This window comes from Carcharodon carcharias, chromosome 14 (genome assembly GCF_017639515.1).
Source record: "Carcharodon carcharias isolate sCarCar2 chromosome 14, sCarCar2.pri, whole genome shotgun sequence".
Classification (NCBI taxonomy): Eukaryota; Metazoa; Chordata; class Chondrichthyes; order Lamniformes; family Lamnidae; genus Carcharodon; species Carcharodon carcharias.
In genome coordinates, this window is record NC_054480.1 from 40,474,853 (window position 1) to 40,494,506 (window position 19,654).

Genomic DNA, 19,654 nt, shown 5'->3' on the forward strand with positions numbered 1-19,654 from the left:
TAAGGGACATCGGCAAACCTGGCAGCCATTGTGCACTGCAACATTTCACAAGAAGCAAAAGATGAATGGTTAAAGATTATTTTGGTGATGCACACTGAATTTCCTGTTGTTTCAACAGCAACATGATATTTTCATCATCCATTTGATGAGACTTTGGTTTCTCCTTTCCAATGGCTTGCCCTTTAACAACACAGCATCCCTCCAATGTTGCACAGAATCCTCAGCTGGGCATACAATTTGAAGAATCATGGCGGATCATAAATATTTCCCACTTGTGGTTATCAAATGGCTAGAGCTGGAATCTTGGAACGAGTAAAGCTGAAAAGCTGTATTTCTGCTTCAATATTAGTTACTGCTTGATTTTCTACTTAACGTTAAGGATTTCCACCCCCCCCCCTAAATAAATGTTCCTTTTCATGGGTAAAATACCTACACACCTTTACTATTGATTTAGTTTTCTTTTTTATGCGTGGTTTCACTTTTTCTACTGTCGGAAGCTGTGGAAGTTTCTTCAGTTCTTCCAGAACAGCTATTGCAGCAGCTTTCTTGGAAATTTTCTTACTCTTCCCTTCTCCTTCAGCTGAAAATTCTCCAACCATTACTTTTGTTACAAAACTTTTCATGTGAGGAGGGCCACTTTCTTTTATTACCTGTGAATCAAAAAAAAACATTTAAAACATGTAATGTCTAATTTAATAACAAATTACTGACAAAATTTGGCAATCATTTACAGCAGCCAATTTACTTGATTCGCACACAATGCAAGGGTGGCTCATTAATGTCAAAAGTTTTGCAGTTGCAATCTGCCTTGAAATTTCTCCCCCCCTTCCCTTGTCATTTAAAAAAGATTTTTTTAAGGGAGCACTGACAATAAATGGATTCGCTCCAGAGATAGATAGCTACACAGGTCCTTGTGTAATGCATTATTCATCTTTTTGGCAACTCGTATGCAATTGTGCAGTCTTAAAGAACTGCTGTGTGAATGTCAATAATTTGCATACAAGCAACAGGAGAAAAGTTCCAACGCAGCATGGTCAAATGATAGGCTATAGATTTGCTGTGTGCATTGCCAGGGGTTCTCTCCTGCTGATGAGAAAGAAGAGAGCAATTTAATGTCCCATTCTACTGATTTTTGACTGAACAAAGTGAATGAGTACAAAATCTAAAATCCTCACTCAACATCCAACAAGGGCAACAAGATGGCAGACAGCATCTGCCCACATCTATCAATAATGTTCAAGGTAGCTATTAAGTTTTTTTTTAAAACACAAGAACAGTGCAGGGTTGTCTCCATGAGACCACTTTCAATATGGGTTGTATGAGTCATATCATCAGAATGAAGACTCAAGTACAAACCTACAAACCCATTATTCAGCATCACTGCAACTAACCTCACCTTGGACTCTTTCCTATGTCTATTTTAAGATCACGGATAATAATATGCACTTAGAGATATTTTTCTTCTTTGGTGTTGTTATTAATCAGCTTCAGAAAGCATTTTCTGGAGCTTCCCTGATCACAAGTATTTGTTGAACTAGAGCTTCTAATATGCAAATTATTGAGATTCACACAATGCTTCTTGAAAGACAGACCACTTGAGTATTAGTTGGCATAAAGATGAATGAAGCACAATAACGGAACCTTGTCTCTATAGCCAATGAGTTACAGAATCGTGTGACCCCAAAAATCTAACAGGGATTTGGGGGGGGGGGGGGGGTGCGAGATAGAAGCCTAGAAATGTGTAATACAAGTGAAAAATGTAACCACGTGAACATTTAAGCCAAGTGCCAAGCTTAGGATTTCTATTGGGATCAAATTATACACATTTATTAAGAGTGTGTGCAATCATTACATTAAGAGAATGCCAGCACAATGGCACATAACAGACCCAATCTGAACAGCAAAGTAAATCCACACCTTTTTCTTCCAAATAGCCCTGACAGCAATGACAAGGTTAAAAAGGTACTGAAAATATTCCAATTAAAATCAGGCAACTTGAATAAAAACACTGAACTGTGAAATATTAATATTCTGACAGCAATTAGCAGACAAAAAGGGAATGATGATGTCGGCCATAGAAGTTTACATTCTCTGAATCAAAGGCATGCTTCAAGGCAAAGAAAAAATCCAAGCAAGTAAAATCATCAAATCAGTGTAGCCACCAATGATACAAAGAAGCAAAAAGGTTATGGTGTGGATAAACAGCATTGCCCCAAAAGCACAAAATATCCAGTAACAGAATGAAAGCAAATCCAGTCTTCCAAAACCTACAGCGAATAATAAAAAATGGCCTTCTACTTCAGATAGAAAAGGCCCTTCATCTAGTAAACAAACGAACTCCCTCAAGCACCCCCGCCCCCCACCATCCCTTCCTCAGCAATGCAACAGAAAATGCTCTCCTACCAAGGAGAAACCAAAGCCTTCCAGAACATGCGCCCCAATTATATTTTCATCCAAGGAATGTCTCCACACCATTATCTGCACCCCATCCACTCCACTTCCACCTTGTCTCATCTCTTTCCCCTCCGTTTTCACATTCTCTCCTCCTCAGTCCTGCTTGCACCTGCTTCCTCTCCCCATCACCTACATCAGTACAACTATGCTTCCATTTTCTATTTCTGCTTGATCCTGAAATTGCCCCTAATCTAATACATGTTGGCACAAGAAAACCAACACACACACATTGAAAGTAGGGGGCACATTGCATTAGAAATTCCTCTTTACCTGGAATACCTACTATTTCCATAAATGCTGCTTTACTACTTATGTCTAGATGTCACACTGTGACACCCAACAGTTGCTATTTAGAGTAGATAAGATTGCGATGTTAACCTGGTGACCAGATTGTTCAAAATGCTCAAAATGTAATGGGAAATCCCACCTCCCTCTTGTTGATCAGATCCCACATACATTCTCCCTCTTGACAACCCAGACTTCTATTACTACTTCTATGACGCAACTCAATCAGCATATTTCCCTTCCCCCTTGCTCCCGTCATGCATGCTTCAATTTACATCTACTTGACCCGTCTCTCACTACCAAAAATGAATGTCAACTGACTGCCTCTCTTCTCTTCCTCCTAACTTGTCTTTAAAGAGTGCTGTTATGTTTTTAAGTTAGTTTTTGAAAGCTATGTTGGAATGATCAAAGAAAACTGCTTATTTCGCTCACTCTGTCCCAAACCATTTTGATGGTATAAACAATTGACATTGACTGTTACCCAAATGTCAAGTGGGGCCTTCTTTTGAAAACTGAAGATAATAACGAAGGACATATGCAGCTCCAACTTGTGTGCCTCTTTATTCCTCAGTCAAATAGTCTTGAGGCAAAATAAAATCAAGGCATGTAATCAGAACACTCCCATGCAAAGATAGGTGGGTTTTTTGTGAAAAAAAAATACTTCATTGAATACAAGTTTTGCTCTAATAAAGCTTGTAAATTTTTTCCTGTCTTTTTCCAGGCAAAAAAGTACTGGGTGTTAAGAAAATATCACTTCACTAGAGCTGAATGGAAAGCCCTGATGCAACCTGGGAAGTTTAAGAATTTGAACATGCTCAGGACAAATGCCAAATTCCAAGGTCAGGTATATAGGTGAGGCTGAAATCTTCAAATCAAAAGATAATTTAAATGGACAAATTTAAATCTTTTGTGGACATGTCATTTAAAAAAAATACTAAAACCTGTATTTTGGATCAGACATTTCAATTAAGAAAGAAAAACTCAAGCATTGATGGGACTCAGGGGGTCAGATTATGTAACCTCAGTGATGCATGTTCACATGGTGTGATACCACTAAATGAAAACACTTAGCAGAGTGACACCTTCACTAGTAACAGATGCTGCAGGTGCCTTAAGAATTTTCAATAAACATGCAGCCCATGTATTAAATTTCATATATATTAATGAAGAATAAAAAAACTCAATGCATAAATCTAACACCCAAAGTGGTGACATTTTATGAAAAACTTACTTCAAAGTTCACAGGCATGTTTCTTTTCAGTGCAATCTCAAAAACTTGGCTTATTTCAGATTTATTGAGATCATCATCATCTGGTTCTTTTCCATTAACCTGCAAGGAAACATTCAAGTAGTTACCAGCATGAAATTACATAATAGAAGTTTTAAAATTTCGTCAGCATACCATGTTCATTTTCCTACAACAGTAACTACACTTTAAAAGTGTTCACTGACTAAAGCGCTTTGGGATGCCCTGAAGTCGTGAAAGACACCATATTAATGCAACTCTTTTTTTTCTACAAAACTACAGATTCAATTGTAAAAGACATTTATTTGAAAATATTATCTTGAAAATAACTCTAGGGTGTCTAAACTATTTTAGATTGTGGAACACTACTGCTCAAAAACTGCCGATTTATCTCACCTAATCTGTGGTGCTTTTCCACAAGCCACCCAATCTAATCTCACTCTGCTGTTTGCTCTTCAGGGGAAAGGAGAGCTTGCAGGGAGAGGGATGGTAGGTGAAGAAAGGTTGCAGGGCTCAAAGTAGTTCAGGATAGGACAGTAAATGCAATAAAGGATTCAAACACAAGGATAAGAATTTTAAATGGGAGACATTGGTGAATTGGTAGCCAATGGATGCAAGCAATTGACATAATAAACAAACCTGGCATGTGATAGATTATAGGCAGCTGAGCTTTGGGTGAGCCAAAGGGTTGACAGACAGTGGAGAATGAAAGGCCAGCTAGAACAGCACTGGAACATCAAGTTAAGGGGTGATTAAAGCATAAATGAGGTTTTCAATGACAGATAGGGTGAGACAGAGTCGGAGGGGGACTGAATGAAAGTAGGAAGCGTTTATAATAGGTAATGTGGAGCTGGAAGCTCAACTTGGGATCAAACAGGATGTAGAGATTGCAGGCAGTTTAGTTCAGCCAACGTCTGGGGAGAGGGAGGATTGGCAGTAAAGATATAGGGCCTGAGGTGACAGCCAAAGAATGGTTTCAGTCTTCCCAATATCTAAGTGAAACTGTGTCTAATATTTGGTTGGGATAAACAGTCTGACACCAAATAGGCAGTGGAGATGTACAGCATTAGGCATTGCCAACATACGTGCTGAAATTGACTCCATATCTTCAGGTAATGGGATCAGTCCTTAAGGCACACCAGAGCTAAGAGTACAGGACAGCAAGAGGTGCCATTGCAGAAGATGCTTTGGGTACAAGCAGATAATTAAAAGTCAAAACAAGTAAGGGCTACCCCACTGAGCTGCAGTTTTTCTAACCATTCCTCTCCTTTTTAAAAGTGGTCCTCGTAGATAATTACTCTTGTTTGACGTAAGGTACAAATTTATCACCATCTTTCAGATTACAACTTATCATTGTGAGTGTAACTGCTCATCTTGGTAACATTCTCATAAATCTAAGCTACACCTTTTCCATTCCTTTCATATTCTTCCAATTCAGGGATATCCAAAATTATACACATTACTCCAACTGCAATCTAAGATTTTGGAAAGTTCAACATACTTTCATTGTTTGATTTGTCCTTCTAGATAGAAAAAGAATTCCGTTTTTTTAAAAAAAACTGCTATCCATTTGAGTTGTCACTTACGACCGATAGCAAACGTATCTAACACCACAGAAAAGTCACGGCGCAGAAAGAAGCCATTCAGCCCATCACATCTGCGCCAGCCAGAGAAAAAGGAGGAAAAAAAACTAGCTGCTCATTTTAATCCCACTTTCCAGCACCTGGACTTGCAGGTACAGCACTTCAGATGCAGATCCAGGTGCCTTTTAAAAGAATTAAGCATTTTAGCCTCATCCACCAAATCAGGCAGTGAATTCCAGAAGCCCACCACCCTCTGGGTAAAACTCTACAGATGGAGCTGCCAATTCTGGTTTGATTTACTTTAGTCGGTTGTATCTTATTGATAGTACACCCTCAATCACCCTGCTACCATGTTCCTGCTCTTGCAGTAGTCATGCTAACTGCAATGCCCACAATCCTATGTATTTCAGAAAGTACTCGATCCATTTATCCTAGGCCCAACCACCTTCAGCTGCTTCATTAAGGACCTTCCTTCCATCATAAGGTGAGAACTGGGGATGTTTGCTCACAATTGCGCAATGTTCAGCACCATCCGCAACTCCTCAGATACTGAAGCAGCCCATGTGCAAATGCAGCAAGACCTGGACAATATCCAGGCTTGGACTGACAAGTGGCAAGCAACATTTGTGCCACACAAGTGCCGGGCAATGACCATCTCCAACAAGAGAGAATCTAACCATTGTCCCTTGACATTCAATGGCATTACCATTGCTGAGTCCCTCACTAGCAACATCCTGGGGGGATACCATTGAACTGGACCAGCCATATAAATACTGTGGCTATAAGAGGTCAGAGGCTAAGAATCCTGTGAGTAACTCACTTCCTGACTCCCCAAAGTCTGTCCAAAGTGTGGAACCTGTACTCCAGCTATGATTGGAGGCTGGCGTCTACAAACGTAAACTTAGTATTACATTCTCCAACTTTTGACTTGATGTTTCAAACCAAGTTAGATGGTAAACAAAATTAAAATAACCACAATTGGTATCTTACAAGGCGCAAGTCAGGAGTGTGATGAACTACTCTCCACTTGCTTGGATGAGTGCAGCTCCCACAACACTCAAAAAGCTTGACACCATCCAGGACAAAGCAACCCACTTGATTGTTTGCAGATGGGGTGTCAATCACTTCCTCCACCACTGAAGTACAGTGACAGCAGTGTGTACCATGTACAAGATGCACTGCAGGAACTCACCAAGGCTCCTTAGGCAGCACCTCCCAAATCCACGACCACTACCATCTAGAAGGACAAGAGCAGCAGATATTTGAAACCACCATGTGGAAGTTCCCCTCCAAGCCACTCACCATTGTGACTTGGAAATATATCGCTGTTCCTTCACTGTTACTGAGTCAAAATCTTGTAACTCCCTCCCCAACAGCACTGTGCATGTAGCTACACCTCATGCAGCAGTTCAAGAAAGCAGCTCACCATCACCCTCTCAAAGGTAACCAGGGATGGGCAACAAATGCCAGCTTAGCCAGCAACACTCACATTCCACGAATGAAAAAAAATAATGGTTAGACTGCACATACCCCAGGGCAGCATATATCCTGGGATTGGTTGCAGCACTGCCCTTTGTTCAAATTCAAAGTGTGGCTGGCCAAGAACATGAAAGGATGAAAAAAGTGTAAAACTCCTCTTTATAATTCCCATAGCAGTTTCCAACAGATTAATCTTCTGTTCAAGTGCACACCAGGAGGTACTCTGATAAGGTCAGACAAGGACATTGCGGGCCTATGCCTGTAGCTTTGATCATATGGCATCTGATTAAGTATACCTGATATCAAAAGGGATGCTGCAATGATGGCCCAAAATGGATACTCGCAATACCCTGCACCACTGAAACCACACCATCATGTGAGGGCACCACCAGATTGTCAGGTTCCAATGCTAGGCCAGTTTCAAATTTTTCTCTTGGCTGGTTCACAACGATGCCCAGAAAATCAAACATCAATTACACTATCAATCCAGGCACTCTATCAATCCAGGAAGGCTGGCAGCTAATTACGGTGGATGGAAGCTACAATGATTCTTCTTTTTAGATTTGGGTGTTCCAAATAAAAACTAAACTGACAGAAAACACTTGATTCTAATTCTATAAGCATAGTAATCACTGAAAGGTAGGAGAACAAATCAAGTTCTGTGAGGAACTGAGAAATTAACAAGGCTCTTCATTGATAATTCTTATCTGATATTTGTAGTTGTTACTCCCAAATTCTCTGAGGGAGGACAGCTGAAGAGATCCATCACCTGAGATGTGTCAGCCATGGCTCACTGATAGCACTCTTGCCTCTAAGTCCGAAGGTTGTAGGTTCCTGTGGATACCTCATGTGACTATGACAAAGGTAAACCGTGCCTTCTCACCTGGATCCCGTTGTTCCATTTCAATGTGGATAAGTCTCTTTTTAAACAAACCCAGCTGCAGTTAATTGAAGTGCTTACAGAATACAATCTCTACAGTTCACAAGCTCTAAACATTACAAGTTTTAATCAGAAGGGAGAGGGCTTGCAATTTAGAATATAGTGTAAAGAGGTTTCTGCCTGGCTGGATCCTGTACTCCAGCTCTAAGTGGAGACTGGCATCTACAAATGTAAACTTAGTATTACTTTCTCCAACAGTTGACTTGACGTTTCAAACCAAGCTAGACGGTAATCAAAATGAAAATACCCACAGTTGGTAACTTGGATGGCAGGGTTTCATTTTGCAAGGCTTTGAGTGCTTTAGCAGCTGCATCATGTTTAGCAGCCTGCCTTGATCTTCCTTTTCCCTGGAATTGCTGATTTCCAATTACAAGTTCAACTTGGTAAGTGACTGGTCCAACAGGAGGGAAAGGGTAGAAGTACCTTGAGGAAAACAAACACCAAATTAGGAAATCTCAATTCCCAAGAACAATAGGATGAAAGGTTTTAGTTAACCATTTATATCAGCTACAAAGGTATGCAGGTTATAGAAGTATTGACACAGATTAAGAGGACTTTACAGAAAGTAAACAAAACACTGGGGCTCATTTCTAAAAGGGAAAAATTGAAAAGTAATGTTAAACTTGTATAAACATGGTTAGACCACACTTGGAGCACTAAAGGTTCTAGTTTACATATTATAAGGATACAGAAGTGCCAAAAAATATTTGGAATGACACCAGGTGGAAAGGTGACACGCATAAGGAAGAAATGAACAGGTGGGGCAAATTTTTCTCTAGTAAAGATGATTGAGGAGTGACCTGATATAGGTCAAAATACTCCCAGCTGTGGGTGAGACCAGAACTAGGAGCCATAAATAAGGTAATTACTAATAAATCTAATAGAGAATTCAAGATTAACTTCATTACCCAAAGATTGCCTAGAATATCCAACTTGCTGCCAGAAAAAAGAGTAGTTGAGGCAAATAACAGATGCATTCAAAGGTAAGGTGAAGCATGTGGAGAGAAATGGAAGGACGTGTTGATGGGTTTAGATAAGAGGGGTAGGAGTGGCTTATGCAGAGCTGTCAGAAATATATAATTCTCATAATATTAATGGAATTTATTGTAAAATAGAGTAATAGTGAGATGTGACTATATGTGCCTGTGTGAGAGACAGATTTAACTGAATTAGAGACAGCTACCTGGGTGCTTTGATGTAAAAAGAGAAGTTAGGTTTGAAATGCTAATTAGGTAAACATGGGGAAGTTTAGAAACATAGGTGTCAAGAGAACATTTGCATTTTTAAATAAGCCAGACTAGATTGTTTTCAAAAGACGGAGTGAAGTTTAATGAAGATTACTAGTAAAACTTAGTGCTATGAGAGATTTTTACTATCTGGAAGATAAAGTCCAAAGGCATAGTGAAATAATGGGTGTTCGCATTCAAAGAGGAAGATATGTATAAAAGGAGAGAACAGTGTTTGCAGGGGAAGGCATCTTAAGATCTTTCAAGTGTGAAAAAGCCTTTAGTATCTACGCCTCAAGCTGCTGTCTCCAGGGACTGAAGTGAAGAGCACTCACTTTGAAAATGGCTTGTTCAGGGTATCATGTTTCTTGGCCGAGGTCTTTTAAAATCTGTGTGTCTTACTGTTGCCTTAACAAAGTGTAACTGGGAGTTAGATTGATTAGGGGCTTGGGGCAGCCGCCGCAAAGGCACAATGGGGAAGGGTCGCTGTCTAAGACCTTTCTGCCACAGTGCACCGAGGGACTGGGATCTGTGTAGAGCCCCTTGGGCTGTACAGCTCAAAATGAATGTCTGCAAATGATTGTAATATTCATTTATTGTATTGATGCACCTCATAACACATGTCGTAAAAGTTGAACAAAAACAGAATTACCTGGAAAAACTCAGCAGGTCTGGCAGCATCGGCGGAGAAGAAAAGAGTTGACGTTTCGAGTCCTCATGACCCTTCAACAGAACTAGGTAAAAGTTGAACCTGATTGTATCTTTGTGTTTGTGATGGTGATTTTGAAATGGTTTGGTATGTTCTTCCAGATATTTTATGAATAAAGTATATTTTTCCAAAAAAAAGAAAAAAAATTTAGGGGTTATTGTAGTAGTTTGTAGATCTGTGTGTGTATTTAAAAGCATTTCTCTTATTAATAAATGTTTAATTTAGTTATAAAAATCTATAAGACTTAGTGGTCTTATTACGACTGAATTCAAGGCACATACCTTGAAATTTATACAAACTGCAAAACAAGTAGTGGCAGTTGTTTCAAGTTTCCCTTTGGAATTTGAACAACTCAGCATTTACCATCTGCCATGCCATAACAGGAGCATAAAGACTGGCATGGACTTGCTGGGCCAATTGGCTGTTTGTGTGCTGTAAACATGGTTAATTCTGTCCAGATTATCATTTGTAAAAGATTTAGGCACTCAAAAATATGGATTAATTATACAAAGTCAGCAAAGATTTGTCAAGGGTAAATTATGTTTAATTAATTTGAATGAGTTTTTTGATGAAGAGAGGGATAATGACAGTAATGTGGTCCATGTGGTACATGGACTTCCAAAAGGTGTTTAAATAAAATGCCACATAACAGGTTCATCAGCAAAGTTGAGGAATAAAAGGACATAGCCGACTTTGTATCCATGGTGGCAAAGTGACAAACAGTGGTTTTGAACAACTGTTTTGGCTGCAGAAAAGTATATGCTGTGGTTCCCCAGGGCCATCACTTGTGATCTATATTAATGGCTTAGATTGTAAGTGCCAGGCACAATGTCAACACTTGGAAGTATTCTGAAATGTGAGGAGCATAATGATAGACTTCAATCATAGTGAGGCTGTTGGAATGGGGGGGGCTCATGGCAGATGAAATTTAATGCGCAGAAGTGCGAATTGGTGTACTTTGGTAGGGAGAACGAGACAGCACAACATAAAAAGGTACAATTCTAAAGCAGCAGCAGAGGGACCTGGAGATTTATGTGCACAAATTGGGGGGGGGGGTGAGAGAAAGAGACAGAGAGACAAAAAGAAAGAGAGAGAGAGAGAGAGAGGGGCAGGCAGAAAGAGGAAGGGAGGGGAGGGAGATCCGAAAGAAGTATTTAAAATCATGAGAGATCTGGATAAAGTAGGTAGGGAGAAACATCGCATTGGCAGCAGGGTTGAAAAATCAGTAGACACAAATTTTAAGTGATTGGGAAAAGATACAACAGCAAAATGAGTCTAAGTTTTTTGTTCCGGTGTGCAGAGTGAGGATTCAGTTTGAATTATGGCTTTCAAAAGGGAATTATATAAACATCCGAGGAGAAAAAAATTGCTGGGCTACAGGGAAAAGGCATGGGAGTGGGACTAACTGTGCAGCTCTAATGGAGGGTTAGCACGGTCACAACAAGGTGCCAGCTTTTAGACAAGATGTTAAATTGAGCCCTGTCGAACTCTTCAGGCAGCCATAAAGGATCATGAGATCTTATTCAAAAAGAGGAGCAAGGAATTTTTCCCAGGTCCTGGCCAAAATTCCTCCTTCGGCCAACATAAAAAAATCTTTTTTGCCATTTTTAGGACCAAGCTATATGGAAATTATCTGTTTCATCTGCTTACATGAAAATAACAACTACATTTCAAAAGCCATTGGCTATGAAACACTTTGGAACATCCCATGGAGATTAGAAACAACTTTGCCAGTGTATGGCACATCTTTTTTCCCTACTGCTCAACTATTGAAGTGATTTTCTTAGAGTGTACGCTCTCCTTACCACTAAATTGCATTGCCAGATGCTCCCAAGCCAAGCATCATCTATGTCAGCTTGTTATTAGAAACTATTAGCATAACTACAAGGCTTGACCAAATTGTCTTCAGACAATATGAGTTGGGATTTTCAGAAACACATGCTCACTTTTTTTTGCAAATGTCAGTAATCAGTGATCAAAAGGCAGAATGTCAAGTTGATTCTCCTCCACGCCCCCCACTCCTCTTAAGGAATGACACAATACCAAATTGCACCTTGAGAACAGCACAGTAGAGGATTTGAACATTGGAATATTTAGCCCACATGGTGTAATTTTTGCTTAAATCTACTGGGCTACCAGAAGCATTCTCTTTTGATATTGCACAGGATGCCCTGGAACAAATCTATAACTGCTTCTTGATTTTTTTCCCTAAACCTACTTAAAAAAAAAGTGAAATGGTGCTTTCACTTCAAGCGCTATATAGAATGGGTAGCTAATAGATAAATCATTTCAGTTGTGATAGGCAGAACAGGACAAAATGCAGCCATAGATAAAATTGATACCTTTGAGGGTAAGCATTATTTCTCAGCATATTGTAGCTCGGCCTTAGCCCAGGATAAGGATCAATTGGTCTGTAGGTCGGTTTTTTCCCCATTTTCATACACAAGGCATTCAGTTCTACTGTTGGAGTAACACTGTCTAAAAACACAAATAAAATTGTTAATTTTATGTCATCCCCAATTTCAAAATTATGCACACACTATTCAACTTGTACAATAGCAGGCTTCAGAGTAAAAGGTTGTGATTGAGTGCAATGTGACATTATGAAAATAATCTGCCAAATGAAATTCACTATTTTACTTAAAGAAACAAAGTGCCTGTTCCTTTATTTTTGACCTTATATTTTCAGGTACCACTCTCTACTGATGATTTTAGCCTTCACTTTTGTCAAGAGTTTGACAGACAGCGATCAATATTGCTTCTTTCAGGGACTGTTCTACTAAAACTAATTTTTACCAGGATTTTTTGAATCATTACGTGGGGGACGAGGTGGTGGTTTTGGGAGACTGGTTTCCACTAAGGCCTTTGCGGCTGCTGCATGCTGAGCCTTCTTAATGCTGCTTCCTTCAGCTTCCCAGTGCTGGTCACCAAGTGTCAGCTGCACCGTAAAAACCTAAAAGCAAAATTTACAAGACATCAAAAAGTTCAGTGCAAACCATTATAGGATTAACTTTAACTTCCATTTAGTGTATAGATTGCATTTAGGTTGCATATTAAAATGAAACCAGTTAAACATTACTACTTATCCTCACTAACTGCACTGAAAAATATATTATATCAACACAAAATAATTATGTCTGAAATAATTGCATAATCAAAAAGCCATTATGGAATTCAGATACAATATGTTTTACAATAATTGCCACTTCATATTGACCGAATATCTGGACAAAACCATTGAAAAATGGGGTAAGATCAGTGCACCAAGAGCCAATATGTGAACTGACAGTTTGAGCCTAGGGAAGAGGATCAGAGTGAAGCTATAAATATTATGGGTGAAGACTTGGAGAAAGTGAGTTGTTTCAAGTACCTGGGGTCAGTGGCAGCAGAAGATGGAGTATAGAAATGGAAATTAAGCAACGGGTTAGCTCTGGTTGGAGTATTTGGAAGATGTACAGTGAAGTGTTGTGTAATAGAAAAGTATCACTGAAACAGAAGGGAAGAATCTACAAGACAGTTACAAGACCTGGCCTTGTTATAGAGTGCAGAAACTGAGGCAACATCAAAAGAGAGGAACGATGAATGGATACCAATGAGATGGATCTGTGGGGTAACGGGAAAGGACAACATCAGGAACCAGGCCATTAGGGGGTCTGTGATGATTGTAGGAGCATAGAAGAAAGTAGTAATAGGGTAACCTGTTGTGGAGAGAGGAAGGAAATGCAGTGAGGCGAGCAATAGAGAAGGGACTGCCAGAAGAGGAGGAAGGCGGCCTAAGACTAAATGGAAAGATACGTTGGCAACAAACTTAAACAGAGCCAGGTGGTAGTTATAGGAGGAGGAGGAGCAGCACTTTGGGGACACAAGACAGATGGACATTGACAACTGACCGAGAGGCTTGTGCCAACATAACATTAGTCAAATGGTATAAACTAATGCCTTGCAATTCAAATATAAAAAAAAAAACCTTTCAAAATGTTTTCCTTTTCCAGAAGCAAAGATAACACACTTACTAGTTCCATGGAAGACAGAAGCCTTCAACAGCATTGACAATTCTATTAAATCTGGACAAAGAACATCAGCCAGCTATTCAACCACAGAGCATCATAACCAATCCTTGCCCTTAACTGACAGTTGTGTACGCACTTGACAGAAACAGCCTAGAGAAACTTGGATGATTTACCTTCTCCAGTTAACTTAGTACCTGGTAACATAATACAGACCAAGAATGGAATAAGGCACCTTGTGGCCTGAATAGCTTTGAAGTAGATCATAACTCTAGACCGAATGGGGATTTCCCCAAAATCCTTAATAATCACCCTCACTTGAGTTCAAAGCAGGCACCTCACAGACACTTATTTTGGGTCTGAGAAAGTGAACTACTGCTCCTCCAAGGAAGATGACTATCGAGAGATATTACCTTCTTCCAGTTAGCCTGTTAAATAATTTGTCAGTCAAGTTATAATTACCCGGATATTATAAGGGTCCGGGGGTTTCTCTTCAAAAAATTGTATTTTCTGGAAGTGGGAAGATACAAGAGAGGTGGGTTCTTAAATTGCTTACAGAAGATTACAAGAGATGTTATATTTTACTAACTTATTTACAAATTTATTAAATAACTATTTAACATGCAATACACTTTAAAGTGGATAAGTACATCGCAACATTAATGACTATAAAAAGATTTAATAAGTCTTAGTTCTAACAGAGAACCTAGTGAAAAAGACTAAAGTACAATGGTACAGTTAAAATTAGTTAAGGATATCCATCAAATATTCAAAGTAATGTGTTACTTTAAATCCTCGAATGTTTCAGTTGATGGGCAGTTGGACACAAAAGCTGTCCTCTTAAAGATATCCAACTCCTCAACAACCGGAGAAATATTGGAGGGTTCTCAATACCCTTCTGCAATATCTCTGATTTTCTGAAGACAAACTTGAACATTTTTAGCCTTCTAAAACCAGGTTAGATTATCTTTAGCAGCTCTGGGTTCTGCCTCCTTGATTAAACTCCTCCTTCTTGATTAGCCCTTAAAATTCAATGTTATTTAAATTGTTAAAATGGTTTTATTATAGCAATGTTGTGAGCTGATATCTGGTCAACGTGTATTTATATGTTCCAATATCCTTCCTGATTTCTTCCAATTGATTCTATTTCTTCATCAAGTGATCTTAAACATTTATTAGAGAAAAAGAGATTTTTTAAATTGCTTTTTGTTCTCCAGCTTGGATGGAGCTGCATCCCTATAATATTTATTTTTGTACCGGGTGTCTGGTCACGCTCAATTCTGATTTGCTAAGCTAGGTTTAGCGATGTCTTCTTAATGGGAATAATACCAGACTATGTAATTATTAATTGTCCCTAAAATTCCTTCGCTAGTGAATAAGGCAATTAAGCTTTTCTCTATTTCCAAAAGAGGAAAGAGGCCCAGTAGATAGTACAGAGGAGGTAGCATCTGTTTCTAGCTCAAAACAGAGCTCTAAGCTAGTGCTGCCCATGTATATGTTTGAGGGTTTCTGGGTAAAAATGGCTAATCATGAATCTGTATCCATTTTCTCAATTCTAAAGTATAATGTCCTAAATATATTTGAATTCTACCTATTTATTCGTGAATTTCCTTCACAGCTTAGCGTGAATACAGCACTAAGCCACGAGCCACATAAGTACTCTTTTTGCAATTTGATTTTGTCGACTTTATTCTTTGCTCCATTTGTAACCAGAGTGTACAACAGTATAGCACATCAACTTCTCCCAAAATAATCTATATTATTCCTTTAATATCCACCCAGAAAGTGGTCCCCAAGGTATATCTTAAAGGAATATTTCAATTTTTTCTTTGGATTTGAATTTCAGAAGAACCCAGGAGATGCATAGTTATCAAGCTTTTAATTTTCATATACGCTAGCCTGTCATTCTCCCAACAAAACCAACGGTTGGGAATAGCTAAGGTCTCCCTCCCAACTCCATCTGCTGTCCAACATGGCAAATTTCTATATTAAGAGCAGAAAAACAAACAGTCTGAGAACAAAAAGGTTGCAGCATGGAATACAATATTTTGTAAATTGGTTGCAGAGTTCCTGGGGCAGGGACAATGCTATGGGACATACGTTGGGCAACTAGTTCCAACAGGTCTCTATTTCTTTCGCAGCCAAAGAGAAATTCTAACTGGAAGGATGGCAAGTGTACAGAGGAGAGCAATTAATTGCTGGTGGTAAAGTGGAAAACTAGATCTACAGAGTTTAAATCTGAGTCCACCTTTGAAAAGAACGGCCCACCCCCTCCTCCAGAGAGCACCATAATGGCTGTTCCATATTTCTTTCCCCACCCCTATCACAGGTAAGCTGATGCACAGGGAGTGATCTAAATGGCACAGACGCCTACCACTATGCCTTTGACTCAGGATTTAATGCATTATTAATTTTGGATTTGAAAGTTAGATACAAGCCTCAGCCTCCCACAACTCTGGTAGTGGAGAAAAATTTTGGGTAGATTAAGTTCTAACTTACTGAGTTCACTATGAGATGCTTATAATATAAGCATCTGTGGTTCTAAGAGCAATGCAAATTCTGAGATGGGTAAATTGCAGTTTGATAAAGTGTACACTATGCTTGTTTAGTGTCCAAATGGAACATCTATGCTGTCATGGTCCATATTGCTAAACAAACTGGAAACCATCTCCCAGGTAGCAAGAGATTTTAAATTTCACTTTTGTAGTGAAAAGCTGTCTAGTCAGTCACTTCCTCATCACCAAATGCAATTGTGGCAAGCATTAGTGTGCGCATAGAAATTAGCAACCTACCTCTAATTAAAAATATGTTCTCTCGCCAACACCAAGGTCAATGCACTGCAAATCTACATTTCATTCAACCTCACCTAGTAATAAGAATGTACAGATTCATTTAGATACTCAAGGATATGTACTAAATATTTAAAACTTAAGTACATCTTCCAAGGTCCTAAGTTACATTAAGTTATTCGGGATTTTTTTTTAAATGGAGAAGCGCACTCTGCAACATTGCTATTTGGGGAAAAATAAATGAGCAATGGAGCTAGTGATAATTTCAGGGTGTTATTGCACAAAGCCTTTGCATTGCTCTTACCCTAAATTTCTGAAGGAATTGCAGTACTTTCAACTTAGCAGTTACAGAATACACACATCAATTTGAAATAAATTAAAACCTGGGGAACGGATTCCTATCAAAGCACAAGAGGACAGAAATATTAATGTTTTCTACTTACCTTGGCATGAGCTGGACCAAGTTCATTTAAAAGTTTGTATTCTGGCTGAATCTTGTTGAAACGGGCTAACTCATTCACAAGACACATAGGGGTTTTCTCTTTGGGGTTTGCCATGTTTGAAGGAACTGAAAAAAAAGTTGAAGTGCAACAACCAACACGTTTATTTCTGTATTGCTACCAATTATTACCACACCCCACCACTTCCAATAAGCAGCCATTATTGGCAGTACTGATTAATTTTATAAATTAAAAACTTCCTGGACAATGGATTTTATAGTGTTTCAGCATATAAAATACATTATGATGTTCTTATTAATCCAGGGTAGTAGGTTAATGCATTCACTGGCATAATCTCTGAATCCATAAACAAACGTATCCATTAGAAAACCATTCAGGAACATCAATTAGGTACTTCTGTCACTAACTTTTACACAATTACAGCCAGTAGTGTTCTGGACAAAGATGAGGGTACTTGCAGTGCAGCCTGCAATATTTTAGATTAGCTGCACTTGAGAGACATTAATGGAGAAAAAACAAGACTCAAGCAAGTATAAGTATGGATAAAGATTTCAGTAGAAAAGGAAAGGTAGCCACATTCAGAGGCAAAAAAAAAGTCTTGTTAGCAAATTGAATGAAGAAAGAAAGCTCAACTTGGTGTTTAGTTCACAAAAGTTCAACAATTTTAGTCTAAGCTGGACGAAGCAGATGGAGAAATTCATGGAATCAAGGTGGATAGGACATGAATATTTTCAGAATCTCAAGGCAGCAACGTTAGTTTTGCTTCATATCAGAAAGGCAGTTGGAGGCATTAGCAACAGCAATGGGGTCAGTCGAAGAGACAGTGATGAAAAGTTGAAACATAACCATGTACTTGAGGATGCCAATTTCATGCTTCCAGATGATGCCACCAAAGATTGCAATTATTGAGCATGGGGCTGGGGTGGGGTGGAGGAAGGGAAAGAAGGAACAATTAAGCTGATTTTTAAAATATTCATTCATGGGATGTGGGCATCGCTGGCTGGGCCAGCATTTATTGCCCATCCCTAATTGCCCTTGAGAAGGCGGTGGCGAGCTGCCTTCTTGAACTGTTGCAGTCCACATGGTGTAAGTATACACACAGTGCTGTTAGGGAGGGAATTCCAGGAATTTGACCCAGTGGCAGTGAAGGAACAGTGATATATTCCCAAGTTGGGATGGTTTGCAGCTTGGAGGTGTTCCTATACATTTGCTGCCCTTGTCCTTCTAAATGGTAGTGGTCATGGGTTTGAAAGGTGCTGTCAAAGGAACCTTCTTGAGTTCCTGCAGTGCATCTTGTAGTTGGAACACACTGCTGCCATTGTCTCGGTGGTGGAGGGAATGAATGTTGAAAATGGTGGATGGGGTGCCAATCAAGTGGGCTGCTTTGTCCTGGATGGTGTTGAGCTTCGAGTGTTGTTGGAGCTGCACTTATCCAGGCAAGTGGAGAATATTCCATTACACTCCTGACTTGTGTCTTGTAGATGGTGGACAGGCTAGAGAGTCAGGTGGTGAGTTACTTGCTGCAGGATTCCTAGCCTCTGACCTGATCATACAGGTATGAAAGGAGAAGCTGTTAAAGGCAAAATAATGACCATGAGACAAGTAGCAGTGTAGCTAGAGTCTGGCACCAAAAAATAGGGCTGTGCAAGAGATGCCCATGGAGAATACAATGTTAAAAGTGTTAAAGCAGCATACAGATTGAGTGGTTAAAGTTTGAGAATCATAAAATTGCTAGATAAGCCAACCAACTAGATAAGCCATGATGTTTCTGCCCACTTAAGCATTAAAAAACATATGTAATGCTATTTACCATAGAAGGTATCTAAGCTGCTTACGTGCTTACAAAACAGTGTGATGGCCATGTCAGTTAAGTGGTCCATTGGTTAGTGCATTAGTCTTCCCAGAGGAGCTATGCATGCAGGGTCAAAGTACATTTCCTGCAGCATCTGAAGTAAACTGCTGTAGCAGTTTAAGTCATTGTACAAAGAGTTTTCCAAATCTTGATCTGGAAACCTAAGGGTTTACACTGAAGTAAATGGACAAAGGATGGCATCCTAGCATTCATTTGGGAGGCAAAACCCTAAGAACTTCTACCATCATATTGCTTTATGAGGAAGCACCTGCTCCAAAAAAAAACGTTGCCAAAGTAAGCAATGTGGCAAATCAAGGCCATAGAAGAATGTCCATTGTGCAGTGCAGAACATAAAGGTTCAAGTCACTGTCTTGTGGGCAATTAGGGATGGGCAATAAATATTGCTCTTGCCATTTGATACAGAAAATTAATAAAGGGTGGTATTAGATCGACTGGCTATACACAAAGTTGATAAGGCACCAAAATTAAATGATATGGATCCAAGGAAGCAAGAGTGAAAATTGAGGATATATTGGCTATAATCCTCAAATCCTTCATAGGTCCAAGGTAGTTTCAGAGAACTGGAGAATTGCAATTGTTACACTTTTGTCCATAAAAGGGCT

General features: G+C 39.3%; 1 protein-coding gene across 7 annotated transcripts in view; it reads right to left on the bottom strand.

Moving 5' to 3' along the window:
• The window catches only part of stau1 (staufen double-stranded RNA binding protein 1), a 46,038-nt gene that overhangs the window by 17,027 nt on the left and 9,357 nt on the right, over positions 1–19,654 (bottom strand). For 3 of the 7 annotated variants that reach the window (XM_041203960.1, XM_041203955.1, XM_041203954.1), the window contains exons 3-9: positions 17,162–17,286; positions 14,392–14,439; positions 12,719–12,875; positions 12,265–12,400; positions 8,239–8,410; positions 3,971–4,069; positions 438–650 (exon numbers count right to left, since the gene is read on the bottom strand). In XM_041203960.1, the coding sequence (XP_041059894.1) occupies positions 438–650; positions 3,971–4,069; positions 8,239–8,410; positions 12,265–12,400; positions 12,719–12,875; positions 14,392–14,439; positions 17,162–17,286 (950 nt within the window). The remainder of the gene's footprint in view (positions 1–437; positions 651–3,970; positions 4,070–8,238; positions 8,411–12,264; positions 12,401–12,718; positions 12,876–14,391; positions 14,440–17,161; positions 17,287–19,654) is intronic. The other 4 variants (XM_041203961.1, XM_041203957.1, XM_041203956.1 and 1 more) reach the window with 3 other exon arrangements.